This window comes from Amblyomma mixtum, chromosome 9 (assembly GCF_055824585.1).
Source record: "Amblyomma mixtum isolate Tamu chromosome 9, ASM5582458v1, whole genome shotgun sequence".
Classification (NCBI taxonomy): domain Eukaryota; kingdom Metazoa; phylum Arthropoda; class Arachnida; order Ixodida; family Ixodidae; genus Amblyomma; species Amblyomma mixtum.
In genome coordinates, this window is record NC_143020.1 from 67,164,556 (window position 1) to 67,183,676 (window position 19,121).

The 19,121-nt window shown below is 47.9% G+C and overlaps 1 protein-coding gene across 1 annotated transcript; it reads left to right on the forward strand.

Moving 5' to 3' along the window:
* Window positions 1-868: 868 nt before the first annotated feature.
* Window positions 869-13,071, forward strand: LOC149329474 (TNF receptor-associated factor 6-like). Its single transcript, XM_089562242.1, has 3 exons — window positions 869-1,153; window positions 11,671-12,112; window positions 12,194-13,071. The coding sequence occupies exons 1-3, from the start codon at window positions 869-871 to the stop codon at window positions 12,778-12,780; spliced, it is 1,314 nt and encodes a 437-aa protein (XP_089418368.1). The 3' UTR covers window positions 12,781-13,071.
* Window positions 13,072-19,121: the final 6,050 nt, after the last annotated feature.

The following is a 19,121-nucleotide window of genomic DNA, read 5'->3' on the forward strand; positions in this document are numbered from 1 at the left end:
TCATAAGGCGTATAGTCGAAGTTCTGAATTCTTTGTGTTGAATAGTTTAATTCTTTTAGCGGATACTGATGTATACTATATAATTCTATTCGAACCCTGCCCTCTCGGGTGCACTCTGTACGGCGAAGTTAAAGTAACTGAATTTAACCTAAAATTAACTTTGATATGAAAGCTTAGGGTTCGCAGCCATTGCTTGAGGCATGGCGTTCTTGGTCAGACAACTGGTCTTGCTACCTTGCCTCGTGATGACGTCACTCACGGGAGAAAGAATTCGAGAAAGCCTCCTGATAACAAGTAACCTTGCGATGTTATCAAGGGAGGAGAATCAAGACCAATGCCTGTTTTTCAGCAGGGCTTATCATTTGAAGCAGTGCGAATGCGCAAACGAATGAAACACGCCCCTGAGGTTATAGCATAGCTTTCGCTCTAAATTAGCGATGTGCCTGGACTCATCAGCTGGGGAAGAGTTTTGGCGGATAGCGGCACCAAAAGCTATCCCACAACAATCATTCTTCTTTCACTCCTACCTTCCTCCCTTCCCTTGCGGCGCGTTTCAGGTGTCCGCCGAGATATGTGAGACAAATACTTCGCCAATTTCCTTCGTCAAAAACCAATTAACAAACAATCATTATTTCGCATATTTTTTAGCGTACGGGATCAACACGTGTGAGTGACACAGCTTTCCACCGGCGACAGATTTCGCTCGGCGCGCAGTCCGGCATACGCAGCAAAAGCGGCAGCCGATAACCCTGCGATTGTCGCCCTGGCAAACGGGGAGGGAAAAAAAGGAAAGACGTTACTGCGGTCTGTGTGGCGGCGGAATACGCATTTCTGCGACGCTCAGTGCAACGAGCGTAGGTCAAGAACGATGCCTGCTGCAAGCGCGCAGTATACTGCAGTTGGGTTTTCCCCTGAGCTCGACTGGAGGGATCTGAAGTTCGTCGAACCCCTGCCTCCACATCGGATATGCAGTGCCTGCGGCCTGGTGAGGAAGAGAACGGCCTGGCTACCATGCACACACGTGTTATGCGAGTGCTGCTACGAGCAGTGCGGGCGGGATGCATCGCATGCGTGTCCGCTGGACGGCAACCACTACGAGGATGAGGACGTCACTCTGGTGGACTTCCCTGCGGAAGAGCTGCTTCGGAGAGAGGTAAGCGAAGCAGAGAAAGCAGCCGAAATGTGTGCTCAAAAGAACTTTTCATTAGAAGAGCGCTGTATCAAATAGGTCATGATTTGTCGCCAGAGAATCGTGTGTAAAGCGAAATCAATTTGTTTTTTGAGTTGGAAGAGGAGTTTGGTCGCGACGAACATAGTTGGTCGAACATAGTGTTTAATGCTCGTACTCCTTTGCCGCGGCAGAGTGAGACCTGCATGCCTGTTTTCTTCGGTTTCTCTGAAATTACAGGGTTGTACGTGCAATGCTCACATTTCTCGCGTTCAGCTCTCTTCTTAATTTCATATAACAGCAGACATTACGCGAGAACAACGCAAAAACTGAGAACGAAAGGGCAAAAGGCGCGACTTGGTGCATTGAAATACACAAGACACCTGACTTGCGGGACAAGCCGTCCAACTTCCGGTGGCCTCACTCGCGCTCGTCTTGGAAAGCGGGAATGCGGCATCCTGCCGCCTAGTGGAGATCTGTGGGCGTAGACGCTGTGAGCGAAAGATAGCATGAGGCGGCGCACGTGCTTTGTAAAGGTGCAGAAGCTTCTACTTTTTGCTGAAGCCATCTAGCGGCGCTGCAGAGCTGTGACGTCACCTCTTGCATGAAAATAAATAGGGGCGCGCGAGAGAAGAATAATTCATCTGTTCTCGTTTCGGCGAGCGCGGCTTCGACCGCTTCTTTTTGCGCAGCGTTCGCTCCGGTGGACGCAGTTGTTGCTGCGACGCGCGTATTTTCTTTCCTTTTTCTCTTTCCTCTGATCTTTTAACTCTCCTCTATCTGCACGTGGCAGCGGTGGTGGCTTGGCTCGAGCCAGTAGCAGGCCCGTGCAATTTCCTCTTCATCTTTCTCTCAGTCACAACAACAACAACAAGAATAATTCAGGGCGGGCGCTCGGTGGGCCTAAAGCGCGGAGAGGCGAAAGCCGTAAGCGCGGTGTTGTTGCTAGTGTCATTGATGTGTGGTTACTATGTTAAGCTTCGCCTCTGAGTATGGAACTCGTAGCCCCATGCAACCTTCTAGGGAGTCCTCAGAACGACATCGCCCATTCGGCTCTACGTCTTCGGTAAATTAGTTTTTGAGGAGAGGTAAGGAAATGTATGTCTCGCATATCTCCCTGGAGACTTGAACCTCGCCCTAATGGAAGGGAGGAAGATGGGAGTGAACGAAGACACCGTATTCACTAGACGCGCTTTCGTTCATTCCGAACCATGGAGCTGGCATGCCGGATTTTTTACCGTGCTCGTCTCGCACTCCGGAGACCCTGGTTCGATACCCCAACTCGACCAATTTCCTACTCTGTTTTATTTATTGATGTGGTCTGGCTAGAAAGCTTAATTAGAATTGGTTGATTAAGCAATGAGCTAAACTCAGTCCCACTTAGTTGGAGGATCACTATGCGATACCTTTAATTTGTTGCATGGTTAATATTGATTGTAAAACATTTTATTCGCCGGGAAGAGCTTGGCAAGAGGTCGCGTTAAGTGGTCGAGAGTACATAGCCCTCGACGACTTTGTCAGCCCACTCCACCGCCAAAACTTGCGTTCTGGGGTCAGAGCTAGCCAGCACGGTCTCCCACCGCTCGAGAGAAGGAGCTGTAACTAGATCACCCGGAGGTGGCTCTATTTTGCAGTCCCACAGGATGTGATCGTAGGTAGCACGGTGGCCACAGTGTTTGCAGTTTGGGTTGTAAAGATCTGGATAAATGTGCGCGAGGAGTGATGGGGTGCGTATCGATCTCGTCTGTAGACGACGCCACGTAACCTCTTGTTCTTTAGTAAGTCTTTTCTCTGGAGGGGGGAAAATTCTCCTCTCTAGTTTAAAATGATTGGTGAGATGGCCAAAGTACAATTTGACCCGTTTGAAATTCGCGCACTGTGACGTCACAACCATTTCGACCAATTGAAAAGCGTGACATTTCTGTCTACAACTCCTGCTTACAACGATGAGGCACTAAAGGCTTCCGCCTTAATAAATGAACCATGGGGGAATGGTGGCACAGAGGTATCTGCTACAGCCAGCGTCGACGCTTCAGGGGACGCGATTGTTGCGACGCGCGTCTGTTCTTTTACTCTTTCCTCTCATACCTTTCAACAGGTGCGGAAACGTGCGTTTCCGAAGCGAACGCAAAGAACCATGGGAAAATCGTCTGTCAGCTACTGCCGGTTATAAATTTTTCCCAGGCTCTGCCTTGTGCATAGCAATTGCCGTACATTCGTGTATCAATTATTCCCTACTCTATTTGTCCTGCGACATTGCTTATTGCACAGCATCACTTTAAGATCAGCGCGTGCTGCGTATGAAAGCATCCTGAACGCGGAAAATGCAAATAACAAAAGTTGTGTGTTTATTCGTGGTTATAATATGTCAGCGTAGGCTGGCTGTTCTGCGTAAGCACGGCACTTGGTTGAGTAGGCGGTTAAACTAGTTTAACGCGCTGGTCATTACATATTAGTTTTGTTTTTTTCTCGTGCGAGCTATACTTGTCGTGGATGAGCAGTTTCGCGAGAGCGCGGATGAGCGAAGCTGCGCATGCGCGAGGAGCGAGTGACGTCACAGCTGAGCAGCTGTTGCGCCGGAGGCGCCGCCGCGCACTTCAGAACCGTAGATTCATAGACCTGGCAGACGCACCGGCGCCGGCGCGCTTTCAAGAGGGTAGCAGACGCCCTATGGCTTCAGCGTCGCGTTTCTGGCACAACGTTGTAAATGCCGTCGCATGCAGCGCACAACTGTCACTACCGCCACTTAGCTTAAAGCACGTTTTGAGGTGTCCACTGTTCCAAGAGAATGGTTTTCCGCCTTCCCTGTGGTTCAGGTGTCCACCGAGATGTGGACACCTCGCCCTCACTTCAAGCTGCGTATATCCTGGTATAGCAGAGCTAAGCCAGCGCAAATTTTTATTGCGAAAGCAATACTACGCTAAGTTTTGAGCCTTCAGCGCGGAGCGACGGTAGTTACGGTGGACCTTTCGCTGAGTGACGTGATACCAGCTGCGAAAAAAAGGGCCCCCAGCTCGATCCGTCGGCGGAGGGCGGCGGTAGTCACGGCGGAGAGCCTCGCGCTCCTCTCACCAGTGGCGCTACAGTCGAGGTGACGTCACACCAGCTGCGAAAAAAGGGCCCCCAACTCGATCCCTCGGTGGAGGGCGGCCGTAGTCACGGCGGTGACCCTCGCGCTACTCGCACCAGTGGCGCTACAGTCGAGGTGACGTCATACCAGCTGCGAAAAAAAGGGCCCCCAGCTCGATCCGTCGGCGGAGGGCGGCCGTAGTCATAATAATAATAATAATGCCTTTATTTTCCATCACAAGGATGAGGGAGGCAGAGAGAAAAAGCTAGGGATGTAGCTTGACGAGCTCTCGCCTCCCCAAAAATAGATAGAAGTTGTACAGGAAAAATATGCAGACAGCATAACAGCATACCAGCAAAGATTAAAAAAAAGAAAGAAAAACCCCGCAGTAATACTAAAGAAATAAAGGAAGCATGAACAGAACCTATTTTTTGACACAACTGTAACACTTTGTAGCGCGTAAAAATCAAACGTAAAGACAAAATTACATAAATGACAAATTGCAAAATTGTAATCACATAAATTTAAACACAATTACAGGAATTACCATTCAGAAGTTACAAAATCACAACCACAAAAATTATACAAAATTACAGAAATTACGATTCAAAACTTACACACGGTTACAATATATTTGAAACAAAGTTTTGCAACTGTTTTTTTTTCGAGTGCTCAACAGTCATGTTGTGGCTATGGGAGAGGTTAAGATAGTGCAGCAGACTATACCTAAGCATCTGTTTGCCATAACCTGTTCCGTATGCATAAATGTGCCATATTTCGTTGCTTCTTGTTTTGTACGATGCGTGTTTTTTGCATAATGAAGCCAGTGTGGCAATGAAAGGAGTATTGCTTTTATTTTCGGTTTTGTATTTAGAGAGTAAGCAGTATGCATATAAATCATTAATTGGCATTATGTCGCCTTTCTCAAAAAATGGTTTGGATGGGTGGTCATATGCTACATTATATACTATTCTAAGAATTCTTTTTTTTTGGGTAAATAATCTTTGGAGGTTTGTGAAAGATGTATTTCCCCATACCAAGTGACAGTAATTTAGATGCGAGCAGAACAATGAATTATACAGGAGCATTTTTACATTTACAGGGAGAATGTTTTTGTGAGCGTAAACTGTTCCTATGAGACGGGATAGTTTAGATGCTATGTAATTTGTGTGCTCGTCCCAAGTCATTTTCTCATTGAAAAATACACCTAGTATTTTGAGAGCTAACAACATCTATTTTCAAATTATCAAGAAATATACCATCATTATTTTGGATGTTCTTGTTCTCGGGGCGGAAAATAATGGCTTTAGTTTTTGAGGTATTAATCTTGAGGGCGTTAAATCTTGCCCACTTTTCAAGTTGAGTAAGCGTTGTGTTTGCTTTTGCAATCATAGATGAGGGGCATGACCCGGAAAAAAGCAAGGTGGTGTCGTCTGCATATATTACAATTTTTGTTTCAATGTCTGTTTCTGTTATGTCATTCACATATATATTGAAAAGGAATAGGCCCAAGATGCTGCCTTGGGCCACACCAGATAAGATAGCTTTGACATCTGATCGGTGACCGTTTAATTCTACATACTGCTGTCGATGCTTAAGATAACTGCTCAAAAGTAACAAGGATTGTCCACGGAAACCTTATACTTGAAGCTTTTTAAGCAGTAACATGTGGTTAAGATGATCAAAGGCCTTTGAAAAATCTACATATATTCCTAAAGCTAAACATTTGTCATCAAAAAAGTTTAAAATGAATTTTTTTTGTTCTAAAAAAGCAAGTTCCGTAGACAGATTTTTCCGAAATCTAAACTGTGAAGGTGTTACTATATTATGCTTACTACAGAAGTTATTCATCCGGGACAAAATTATTTTTTCAAACCCTTTGGAGAAAACAGGCAATATTGACAATGGCCTATAGTTTGCAAAGTCATTTTTGTCTCCCTTTTTGTAGACAACTGTTACCTTTGCAGTCTGCATCTTCTGTGGAAACACGCCATTTGCTAGACAAAGGTTAAATATGTGTGTGATATAGGGTGCAATTCTGTCTAGGACATGTTTCACAGGTTTAATCTTAACACCGTCAGCATCGCTACTTCCGCTGTTATTTAATGCCAGAAATACTGACACTACTTCAGCCTCTGTAACAGGACTTAAGAAACAGGTGTGATCCACGGTGCACTTTATGTAATTCAAAGCCATTTCATCATAATCAATTCTTTTCAGTTCCACAAAAATCATTAAATGCATCTGCTAACTTCTTGCCAGACCATTCTTCATTTTGGTCACGGCGGTGACCCTCGCGCTCCTCTCACCAGTGGCGCTACAGTCGAGGTGACGTCATACCAGCTGCGAAAAAAAGGGCCCCCAGCTCGACCCGTCGGCGGAGGGCGGCCGTGGTCACGGCGGTGAGCCTCGCTCTCCTCTAACCAGTGGCGCTACAGTCGAGGTGACGTCATACCAGCTGCGAAAAAAGGGCCCCCGGCTTGATCTGTCGGCGGAGGACGGCGGTAGTCACGGCGGTGAGCCTCGCGCTCCTCTCACCAGTGGCGCTACAGTCGAGGTGACGTCATACCAGCTGCGAAAAAAAGGGCCCCCAGCTTGATCTGTCGGCGGAGGGCGGCGGTAGTCACGGCGGTGAGCCTCGAGCTCCTCTCACCAGTGGCGCTACAGTCGAGGTGACGTCATACCAGCTGCGAAAAAAAGGGCTCCCAGCTTGATCTGTCGGCGGAGGACGGCGGTAGTCACGGCTGTGAGCCTCGCGCTCCTCTCACCAGTGGCGCTACAGTCGAGGTGACGTCATACCAACTGCGAAAAAAAGGGCCCCCAGCTCGACCCGTCGGCGGAGGGCGGCCGTAGTCACGGCGGTGATCCTCGCTCTCCTCTCACCAGTGGCGCTACAGTCGAGGTGACGTCATACCAGCTGCGAAAAAAAGGGCCCCAGCTCGATCTGTCGGCGGAGGGCGGCGGTAGTCACGGCGGTGAGCCTCGTGCTCCTCTCACCAGTGGCGCTACAGTCAAGGTGACGTCATGATCATCATCATCAGCGTGACTACGCCCACTGCAGGACAAAGGCCTCTCCAATGTCTTACCAATTAACACTGTCCTGCGCCAGCCGCGGCCACCTTATTGCCGCAAATTTCTTAATCTCATCCGCCCAACTAATTTTCAGCCGCCCCCTCCTACGTTTGCCTTCTCTTGGAACCCACTCCGTTACCCTAAAGGACCAGCGATTATCTTCCCCTTGCATTACATGCCCTGCCCAAGCCCACTTCTTCCTCTTGATTTCAACTAGGATATCATTACCCCGCGTTTGTTCTCTCACCCACTCCGCCCGCTTCCGATCTCTTAACGTTACACCTATCATTTTTCTTTCCATAGCTCGCTGCGTTGTCCTTAAGCTGAACCCTCTTTGTTAGCCTCCACGTTTCTGCCCCATAGGAGAGTACCTGTAAGATACACCTGTTGTATACTTTTCTCTTGAGGGATATTGGTAAACTGCCATGGATGATCTGAGATAACCTGCCATATGCGCTTCACCCCATTCTTATTCTTCTAGTTATTTCCCTCTCATGATCTGGATTAGCTCGATGTGTCGGCGGAGGGCGGCGGTAGTCACGGCACGGCCGGTCTCGACACGCGCGCTTTCTCGCTCTCTCCTAACGGCCTGAGCAGGCGCCGAGAGAACAAAGCATTTTTTCTGTGCTGCACCACCGCTGATGTCCGCGAGAGGGCGCTGTGAGCCGACCCGTAACCCGTCCAACCCGACCCGGCGCTGGAATCGAGGCACCCTAACCCGTCCTGCGGCTGCGCCAGAGCCAGTTTTGAGCAGTCGGCGCGCACGGGCCCATTTTTTCACGTGTTGGTTTTGTCGCTGTGTTTAGCTCGTCAACGAAAGGATTGCGATGTGTCTCATGCTTTGCGCGTCTTGCTTGCAGGGTCACGTTTCTCAGCAAGTTTTCTGCAACGGACTTTTCATGGATATTCGTTTCAGAAACTTGTGAAGTGAAGCTGCGCATATGGTGTCCTGCTGTGTCGCTGTACTTAAACGCGTGTACGAAAGGTTTTCCACGTGATGTCATTTATGCGCGTGCCTCATGCTTCGCGTGCCTTGCTAGCGTGCTTGTGAAGACGAACAACACTAGCAGTCCTCTGCACTTACTTCGGCGTACTCAACAGAATCGTGAAGTTCACTATCCAAAGCCGTGGTTTCTAGCTCTCCTGGAAATGATTTCGGCGTCTTTCGTTTTTAAAAAGGCGGCCAAGTATCTCGCTTCGAAAACATAGCGCAAAAAGGAAACGGACGACACAGAAGAGGAGAGGACAGGCGCTAACTTGCAACTTTATTTTCGGAATGCCACCACGTCTAATATATAGGAGCCAATCACCAACATCAAGCGATGAGCATGTGCAAAGAAGAGCACAATAGCGTGTGGACAATAAGCAAAAAAATACGATAAAGTAAGAAAATGAAAACACGGTGCCGGGGGAACACCGAGAGAAATGAGACATCGTGTACTGAAACTTACTGCAAAAAGCGCTTTTCAAGCTTGTCAAAGTTAACAGCCAAACAAATAACGCCGCAAAACGGGGAGATAAAAATATATCGACTAAAAGATGAAAGGATTGTACAAGGCCCTACACTAAGACAAGCACGTGGTGAAGACAGAATGACAATGAGGAAACTACATTTATGGGATTGGCAATGGAAGTAAAAGATAGCAGACAATTAGGCCGGAAACAGGAAAAGGATGTGATACTGTACATAATAAAATGGAAAAAAATTAGAAACTAGGAAACGATGAAGAATATGTGCATGAAAAAATACAGAAAGACCGATACAGAAAAGGATAAAACGAGAAGTATAAAACAGGAGTGTAGAGGGCTCCACGAGAAAACAACGAGGGGGGGGGATATGCAAATATGAGAAATGGCAAAGACAAATGAAGTAAAAGCCAATAAAATGGCAAGGAATAAAAGTAGTAAGAAAACGCAAAGGAAAAGCGGGACCGTTCTAGTTCACAAGAAGAAAGGGTGCTTACGGTAATCAGTCTTGAGACATGGTTCACACCTACAGATAGCCAACAAGGAATTCAGCTTCACTGTCCAGTAATTGAATACAAGGTGCGCTAAAGCAGTTTTTCCCAGCTTTTCTTATAAAATGCGCCTCCATGACTTCACGCTCTGTTTTTCCTTTAGCTGATGTTAAGAATTCTGTTTTATCTATATTTGGATAGCCTCCGTTCTCTCGCTCTGTTTCACATGCTTTGCAATGGTCGGCTAGGTTGCTTCCTGATTTGTTGCGTACGCATAATCTTTGTTCTCTTGCCCTCTCATTGAAGCATCTTCCTGTCTGCCCAATGTGACGCCCGCAACTCATAGGAATTCTGTACAGAACGTTCGCCTGACATACCGTAAACTTCGTTTATGTTTCGTCGTGCAGTCATCTCGTTTTACCATTTTCTTAGTGCAGATCTTGCAAAGCTTACATGAGGCAGAGAAAACTACTTGTACATTATAACGCGCAGCCAGCTTCTTGAAATTATGTGAAAACCTATGATAATATGGTATTACCTGGACAGGAGTCTTCCTTTTGATCCCTTCACTCCCCTGCTCACTACAGGAACCCTTGGGGGCTTTCGCAACCTACCAGGCTAAAGCTAAGCCCGCGCCAATTTTTCATATTTCATAGGCTTTCTTTAAACTACGAAAAAAAGCACCATGTAGAAGATACGTTGCTGCAAAAACAGGATCGGTTTCTTGGTTTACTCCCTCTCCAACGTAAGGGAACGCACGTGACGCTGAAATAAATAGAAAATTTGCATAAGTGATCTTAGGTAATTAACAAATAGAGCGCATTTGAAAATTACTATGAGGATCCCCACATGACGGGAAACAATATGTTGTTGGTTTCGCCCAGCTCCGGTGAGCCAATTTTGTAGCGAGAGCTACACCACGCAACCAAATCAAGCATTTTGCCGCGAGCCTGCGAGGCTGATAGTGCGCATGCGCGCAACCATAGAGGAGCAGCAGGTGCGCGGCGCATGACGTCACAGTTCGCCGCCGCCGCCACGCGAGAATGAGCGGCGGAGACGCCTGTGGAAAGAGAAGAACGTCTTGCGAGGCGCAGACGCCAGGTAGCTCTCGCTACGTTATATCCTGGCATAGCTGCGCTAAGCCAGTGGCAACTTTTTTTGTCATTTATTCGTGGTACTTGAAACAATTTGCAGGTATGCAGGGTGTCCCAACTTACTTGGACAAATATTTAAAAACAAAACCGAAGCTTTCTTCAGAACTGATATTGCGATGATGTTGTTGGTGTTTATCTTAAGTTACAGTACCATTTTTCTCGCTCGTCCTATTTCAATAATTTGTCTAGATAAATAAATTAACTTTTTTAATATAGCACGAAACGCGCGAAGCGAGTGATGCATTTTTACAAAGCACGCATGAGAGCACTATAATCGCGGCGCATTCGGGCGCAAGGGGCTCGTTGCCACGTGGTATTTTTTATACTCCGCGGGCTTTCGTTTACCCTAATTAAAAACGGCCACGCTAAGCGTATCTCGTTGTAAGTGCCTGGGTTGGACAATATTTGTGGAACTCCACAACTTTCCTATTGACGCCTGAACGTATCAAGTTTAAAAAGTTAATTTATTTATCTCAACTAATTATTCAAATAGGAGGAGCTAAAAAAATGGTATCGTAACATCAGATAAACCCCACCAACATCCATGCAATTTCAATTCTGAAGAACGCTTAGGTTTTCTCTTATTCTCTTAAAACTTGGTCCACGTTAGCTGGGACACTCTGTATATGCTGCTCCGTGAACGCGCGGAGCAGGCATAGTGAAGGTTGTAAATTGGTGCTAGCATGCTTGAATTGCTCGCAGATATGTTACGAACATTTATACAGGGTGTCAAGCCTAACTTTAGCCAAGGGTTAAAAAATAAGACATTTGAGATAGGCCAGGGAAACCACTTACATACAGCTACCAGCCAGCTTGCGCATCCAAGGCAATTTTTATTTTGTAAATAATTAATTAGCTATTAAGATGACTTTTCTCAACCCCTAAATATTGATATTATACAGCAGATGTGAATAGCACAGTTGGAGAGCACCTTCAGAAACACCCATTGCATTTATTTGGGATAAAGAAAGCCTCACGTGTATCTTTTTTCCGAGCTGCAAAGAAAGCACGCGAAATGCAAAAAAAAAACAAAACAAAAAAACACGTGACTAGCGCATTCGCGCGTCACGATTGTGCTGATGTCAACCGTGGCTTGAGTGAATGAAGTCAGCTGCTGGTATGGCGCGACGACCTCATTTTTCGGGAATACCGATATGTCGGCGGTGGTTGCGGCGCCCGCGCGCGCCAGTCTGGAAGCGCGATGGCGGAAGTTGCACTTTCTACATTTCCTTCAATTATTCATTGCAGGTTAGGTGCTGGAACGAAGACAACGGCTGCGAGACCGTGGTGGCTGCTTCCCAGCTCCCCCAGCATTTCCAGCGGGAATGTAGACACCACTCTGCACGGTGCTCCAAGTGTTCGGCCTCGGTTCTTTGCAGCGATGTGTGCTCACACCTAAGATGGGAGTGTGCAGCACCGTCGACGCCTTTTGCTCCAGAATCTGGCCATCAGACCAGCGACACGGAAGACGCAGCACTTCCAAACTCCTTCCAACGAGTCATTCAGGAGAAGGCGGTGGAAATGAGAGAGCATCTTGGGCAGCTGGTTGCTGATGTTCAATGCCGCGGTGATAGACTAAACGAAACGTCTCACGGGAGAAACACTTTTAAAGAAGCGCTCAGAGATGAACTGACCCAAGCAACGAGACAAATCCAAGAGAGTGTGACAAGGGGTGTGCGCGAATCCGCCAGTGGTAACGAGCAGTTGAAAGAGCAGTTGATAACGCGTACTGATAACCTTTCGAGCAACCAAAACAAACTGGAAAAAATAGTTAAAGATGAGTTGGCGACTGCAAAGAAAGAGAGCTGTGATAATTGCTCGCGAATTCTAGAATCAATTCATGAAATGAAAGTTGAAACTGTGGATAATAGCGAGAGGACTCTGGACCGCATTAAGGCAGTGCTTGGAAGGCATGAACCACGACCAGAGCATACAGTCTTCTATGTCAGAGGCATCGAATCGCTCGAAGAAAAAGTGCTTAGAGAAGGCCATGCTTACTACGAGAGCGACCAGGTGTACATGTGTGGATACTGCATGTCACCTGGAGTCTACTTGATAAAGGATGGCGAATCAGTGCGCCTGCACGCCAGTCTCCGCTTGCATAAGGGTGACAACGACGGCGCTGTTAAGTGGCCATTCCAGCACAGAATACGGCTGGGCGTAATACACCCGCAAGATAAGAGGCAGTATCTCGTTGAAATTAAGTCACCCCGTGAATATCCATGCATACAAAAGCCTACAACACCAAGTAACTCAGCATTTTGTTTTTCTGATCCTTCGTTTAGGCTTAGCACTCTCAGGCTCAGTGGCGTCGTGGTGGAGGACCAGCTTCAGATTAAGTGGGAAGTGCTGCCGTGAGCCGCGCTGGCGGAAGGCGTTGGATGGAAGCCATTCTTCCCACAGGTTTTGCTTTCAGCAGTTTGTTGTTAATATTTAGCGCATCCATCATGGACTAATTCGCCCGTCTATTCAATTTCTTTCACGATGTGCATGCGTTCAGTTCGCTTCTTTTCTTTTATTCTGGTCTAATATGCAGAAATCGCATTAATTGCCAGTGAAACGTGTGACGCAATGTCCTAAGCACAGAGTCTTTATCTAGTTATTTTCTTAAGCAGTGTTTTTTGTTTCATGTGTTTGACTGGGTGACTATAGTAGGATACAACTTAAAAAAACAGCAGTTGCTAACACTGGGCCGCGGTCCGCGGCGTCTTGTATTACTCCGCTGGCCAATCGCAACTGTAAACGAAATCAGATTTTTACTGTTTCACTATATCAAACAATTTGTGAATAAAAATTCTAGAGGTCATAATTTTTTTCTTGTCATAAGCTTCTTGTTAACGTAAAAAGAAGCGTTTAACCAGCGGACTACTTTTCCGTCGTGAAGGAATTCTGTGCGCGAAGGCAGAATATGGGCGGAGCTTCACTGCAGACTTAAGTTGTATCCGACTATAGTCTTCTGTAATTGGGCCCGCGTCAGCCACAGTGCAGCGAAAACAGATGTTTCTCGGAAATGATACTGAATGCTTACGATGATAGATGGTGCGTAACAAAATAAACAGCTGGGATGCTTCAAAACGCTGCCTTTTACTTGGGAAACGAACTGGAGGAAAAAAGTGCAGAATAAAAAGTAAATTCACGTTATGTTCGTTCTTTAGTTTTTCTTCTTTAGTGTACCACGTATTTCAGCGTACGTATACCAGAAAGCGCAATTTAGCAGGAGGTAAACATTCGCTTGTGACCGGTTTGGTCGTGATGAAAATAAATAAAAAGCTTTGATTTGACGGGGTTGCAAGCTTCATTTTTTTCCCGATTTTCCTTTGTGGATGAGCCTGTCACAGTGGAGAAATAACAGGAACAAGTGTACGGTTTTTCGGAGGAGACGAACATTCGTGTCTCAAAAAGTTTGGCAGGAAGTGGAGTTTTAAAAGCACTTCTCGTTATACTGAGCGCTTAATTTTCCGGTCAAGGCTCAGTGCCTCATTGCGGTCTGATAGATAAAGAAGCCTACCGCACGAGAGCTTATTTATCGCGTTGCCCCGAATCCTGGCAGCAACTTCATTTTTCTCGAGCAGCTCCTAGCTCAACTTTTAATAAGTAGTTCGATCATGCGCAGTGGGAACGACTATTGCTTTATTGATATATATTTATTGCTTGGTTTTGCACAATACGTTTTCGAAAAGAGAACTCCATAAATAATCACAGAAAAATATGACAGTTGAGCTTTTAATGGTTGTGCATGTACCGATACTCTTTTTCACGTTATTGTCAAAATATAAAATCACTCCATGCCAAAACGACCCGGAAGTTGCGCCTGACCTCGTCTGTCTGTTAAAGAAAATGCACGAAAACTCAGCACAACGAGCGCAATGTTAGCGTGCAGTATTTTTGCCGGAAAAAATTCATTCTTGATGGAAGCGCAGTTTGAACATGGCGTGAAATAAAGCACCGCTCAGTAATTGAGAAAAAAATAAAATTTTACAGCACAGTCCATAGTTTTTTTTATTGGCATTGCAAAGACTCTGGCTTTGTTCGTGATTCGAGTCATGTATTTTTATACGCATTGAATATTTTTAGAATGTATGCAAATGTAAAATTTACACCATTTCGTTTTTTCGTTAATATGAAAATACTCTCTGAAATTAGAAAACATCCGCTTGGTTTCCCTGGACTTGTATTACCTGGAAAATTGTTACAGTTGATGAAATTGAGCTCGTCGAGGTAAAAAAGTAATACTGAAGTGGCAGATAAGTAAGGTTTGAACCAAAAACGACCGTTTATACATGTCCTGAATCACATCTAAAGCCGAACTCTGTCATTACACTATTTATGGATATGAAGCATTGTGGGAAAAATTTATTTTTGATATGTTATTGTGCGTTACCAAGCGTCACACCTTTTCGAAATGTCCCGAACTGCGCTCTTATCAATATATTTTTTCGGCAGAAACATTTAAGGCCTAGGTTACCAAAGTTCTACTAACTTTGCGTGATTTTTTTAACAGATTGGAGATGGTTCAGCGCAACATCTGGAACCTTTGGCGTGAATTGACTAGAAAGCTAAGGCATTGTAAACGCATGGTAAAGGCATCGTAACTCCATGGCCGAGGTCACCCAATGAGCGGCAGAGTACGCGGCACAACTCGCCGACTCGAACTGGGTGAACCGCTGTAACACGGCGGCCAGGCAAATGTCTACCCGGGGCGCATGGCGCCTCTTCCGCGCCCTAATTGACCTGACTCAAACTCGTGCCGAAACACAAAAACTTCTCCAATGATCTATTCATAGCTTCGAAGGAAATACCTCTAAATTAGCGTGCAAACTTCGCGACCAGTATCTTTGCACTCAACAGGACCCCCGAGGGCCCGCGTAGTCGTATGCAGGTTCAGCTGTATGCTGTGGCCTTCAATGCTCCCCGTCCAAATCCCAATTTTTGCACATTCGGCCGTCGCCTAAGTGCACCAACAAAATTGAACTATCTCTGGCCAGTGGCCCGATACCCAAACACGATGAGATTAGAGTTCTTGGTCTTTTTATCCACAAACATCGACGGGTTGATACAACACTAGCCAAACTGCGCAAGGTGCGGAACCAGGTTGGTTGGATGGTCCGCCGGGTTTCCAACAAACGCGGGGGGTTACGGTGCAAGGAGGAACGCTGCGTTCGCCGAAGAGTGCGGACGTGCCTCACATGCGCTCCGTGATTTTGGTGTCCTTTGACCCGGTTAATCCCATCGGACTACCAAAATTTTGGTCGGAATCGACGTCGGAAGTGAAGAGGACCACGAGGATACCAATTTCAAGCCGGTGGGTCCATTTTTTCGGATTTTATCGGCATTTGAAGTTCCCACGTGGTCGGCAAGGCGTTAAGTACGGGGCTCCGCGGCCTTCCCGGCTTCGGCCCGCGGTGAAGACGCATCGGAGCGATGTCCCGAACGAGAAATCCGAGCTACGACCAACCCGTGACCTTAGGACCGACAAGATTTTTGGCTGAATCCCAGAAAAACATGGAAGAAGACTTCCACGACACCATCGAAGTGGCCCACATGCAGCAAGACCGAGACGGCCTCGCTGCAGCAGGGATCCAAGCCCCGGGAAGCAGCACCTCACCGATCCAACGCTCACAAGTAAGCGGAATCGACAGAGAAAAAGAAGACGACTGGATAGTCGCCATGTCGAAGAAACAAAGGAAACGCCAAGATGGCGGCGGCAAGCAGCAAGTTTTGGCGGGAAACGGCCTAGATTGCGCGCCTTTTTCAGGGGCGACGAAGAACGCAGCTGGCGCGCCAGCTGCGGCGGAGAAGAAAGAGAGGGAGGGAGCGCCGAGGCGACGCCTGCCTCCGCTCCCCAGAGACGACTTTAAAATCGTCCTCCGGCCGAGAGGACTCGCAGTCAGAGACTTGCACCAACACCACGTGGCGCGGGCGGTAGTCGCGGCTACCGAGCGGGGATGTAAGGAAGAAGACCTGATCATCCGGCTGCGCAATGGATCGAACATCATAATTGTGAGCACCAGCAACGAAGAAGCGGCCAAGAAGATTATGCGCATCAAGCAGCTGAGCTTCGGAGGCAAGAACTACGCCGTAAACGCACACGTGGCGGCGCCGGAAGGCACGCTACGTGAGGTGATCCACGGAGTGGATCCGGAGACTTCGCCCGAGGAACTCAAGGCAAGCCTCAGAGTTCGCACGCAAGGCGTGAAGATCCTAACAGCCAGAATGCTCGGGAGATCCAGCACGGCCATCATCACCTTCGACGGCGCCACCCTCCCGAAGCAAGTTCTCTACCACAGCGGAGAATTTTGGTGCTACCCGTACCGGCCCACGAGGCAGGTATGCTACATCTGCGGCCAACAGGGGCACCGAATGAACGTCTGCCCGAATCCGGAGACTAGGGCCTGCAGACAGTGCGGACTCCAGAACCCGGCGGCAGACCACCAATGCACACCCAAATGGCTGCTGTGTGGCGGCGACCACGTGGCGGGCACGAGAGACTGCAAACAGCGACTCAAGTCGGCGAGCGAGCTGCGGTGGGGCCCCCTGCAGCAGCAACGCCGTAGCCGGGGCCGCAGCCGGGGAAGAAAACCAAGATGGTTCCGTGACGAGAGTCAGGAGTCGGGCCGGAGCAGCAGCGGGGGCAGCCGGAACGGGAGCCAGAGCCGGGGATCCGAAAGGGACGAGTCCTTCCCACCCTTGGGCGGCAACGGCAAGCAACAGCAGAAGCAGACGCAAGGGCAGCAACAGCAAAAGAAGAAGAGCGGCGGCGTTAAGGTGAGCTGGGGAGACGGCCCTCCCAAATCACTCTTTGCTCCGCACTCGAACACAAACAACACACAAACCGCACGCGAGAAACAGCTAGCGGAGGAAAATAAGACACTTAAACGTGAACTTGAGCAGCTTAGGAAGCAGCTAAGCGAGGTTATCAGAGAACTACGTGAATCGAGGACAGGCTATGCACCGCCTAGGACTCAGACCCCACCGCCTAGGGCGATGGAGACGGAGCAACAACACCACGAGGGAGGGACCTCCAACGATGAGCTTAATCTCCTTCATGATGAACATGCAGAGGCAGATGCAAGAGCAGATGCAGCAGTTAAAAAGCGAAATGCAGCAGGGACAACAAAAGTTTGCCCTGTTAGAACAGAATGTCAGGACGCACATCAAGAGCCAAAACACACAGAGAATAACCAATGATGCTAGAGACAGACTACTTAACGAACGCAGGTTCGGCACAGAAACCCCCAACGCAAATAATGGTAACCCATCATGGCAGAACGCCTCCAACAATTAGAGATGTGGCAGTGGAACTGTAGGGGGTACAGGCAAAAACAAGGCCTCCTGCAGCAATTCATCTATGCCAGAGGAACCCCACCAGACGTAATTATGCTACAGGAAACAAGCTGCACCCCTACGCTTAGGGGCTACACGTGTCAGAAAAGTGGCCGTACGGCAACTCTCATTAGCAAACAAGTAGTAGCCATAGCACATAACGAAATAGAGGACACCCGGATCGAACACGTGATCACGGAGATAATCCCCAAAAAGAAAGCACGATCTAAAAGCACTTATATTATAAACCTATACAGCCCGCCCAGACAGAAAGATGGGGACTTTATTAGGCACTTTACGGAGGCGAAAAAGTTAGCGGGGAACAACACCCTAGTAATAGCAGGTGATTTCAACGCCAAGAGCCCGAGGTGGGGCTACAATAAAGACGACAAGAAGGGACGTGGCATTTGCCCTGCAGCAGAACAGGCAGAGTGCGAATTGCTAACCGACGAACACCACCCAACTAGACAGGGGAACAGCGTCAGTCCAGACACGTGCCCTGACTTAACCTTCGTAAGGGGCGCCAGACAAGCAGAATGGGAGAACCTGCTCGAGAACCTTGGAAGCGACCACCACATAATAAGGATCAGCACAACCGCAAACAATATCAAGCGGAAAATAGGCAAAGTCCGCCTAACGGACTGGGACGCCTTCAGAGCACACTGCAAGCAGATCAAGGGCGACTTTGTATCTGCGGAGGAGTGGAGCCAGCAACTCAGACAGATCCAAGAACTCTATACTAAAGAGGTGGATAGAACCGAACAAACTCCGGAGGTGGACAAGCGGCTCCTCAAGCTATGGAAGGCGAGACGCGGGCTCACCAAGCATTGGAAAAGACAGAAGTTCAATAGGAAGCTAAAGATTAAAATAGCCGCAATAACTAAACAAGCGGAGGAGTATGCAACTCAGCTGGCTAGGCAAGGATGGCAGCAATTCAGCAACGCGCTGAACGGCACCCTCAGCACGGCCAGGACGTGGCAGATCCTCAAGTCCCTCATGGACCCGAGCAATAACAAATCAGAAAGCGGCAAATCGATTCAGAGGCTGGTGCACCAGTACACTGGCACGGACGAACAGCTACTCGAGGAAGTCCGGGTCAAATGCTACGGCAGAGACCAGGTCGAAAGCTACCAAGAAGAGTACCAGGGCAAAGAGAATCCAACCATGGATCGGCCCATAACGAGAGAGGAAGTCGTCGAGGCGATCAGGTCGGCAACAAAAAACACAGCAGCGGGGGCGGACAAAATCAAGAACTCGCTCATAAGAAACCTCAGCAATGGAGCCATAGATCAGCTCACAGCCTACTTCAACAAGCTCTGGCAAGAAGGAACAGTGCCGGCCGAGTGGAAACACGCGGTAGTGGTAATGATCCCGAA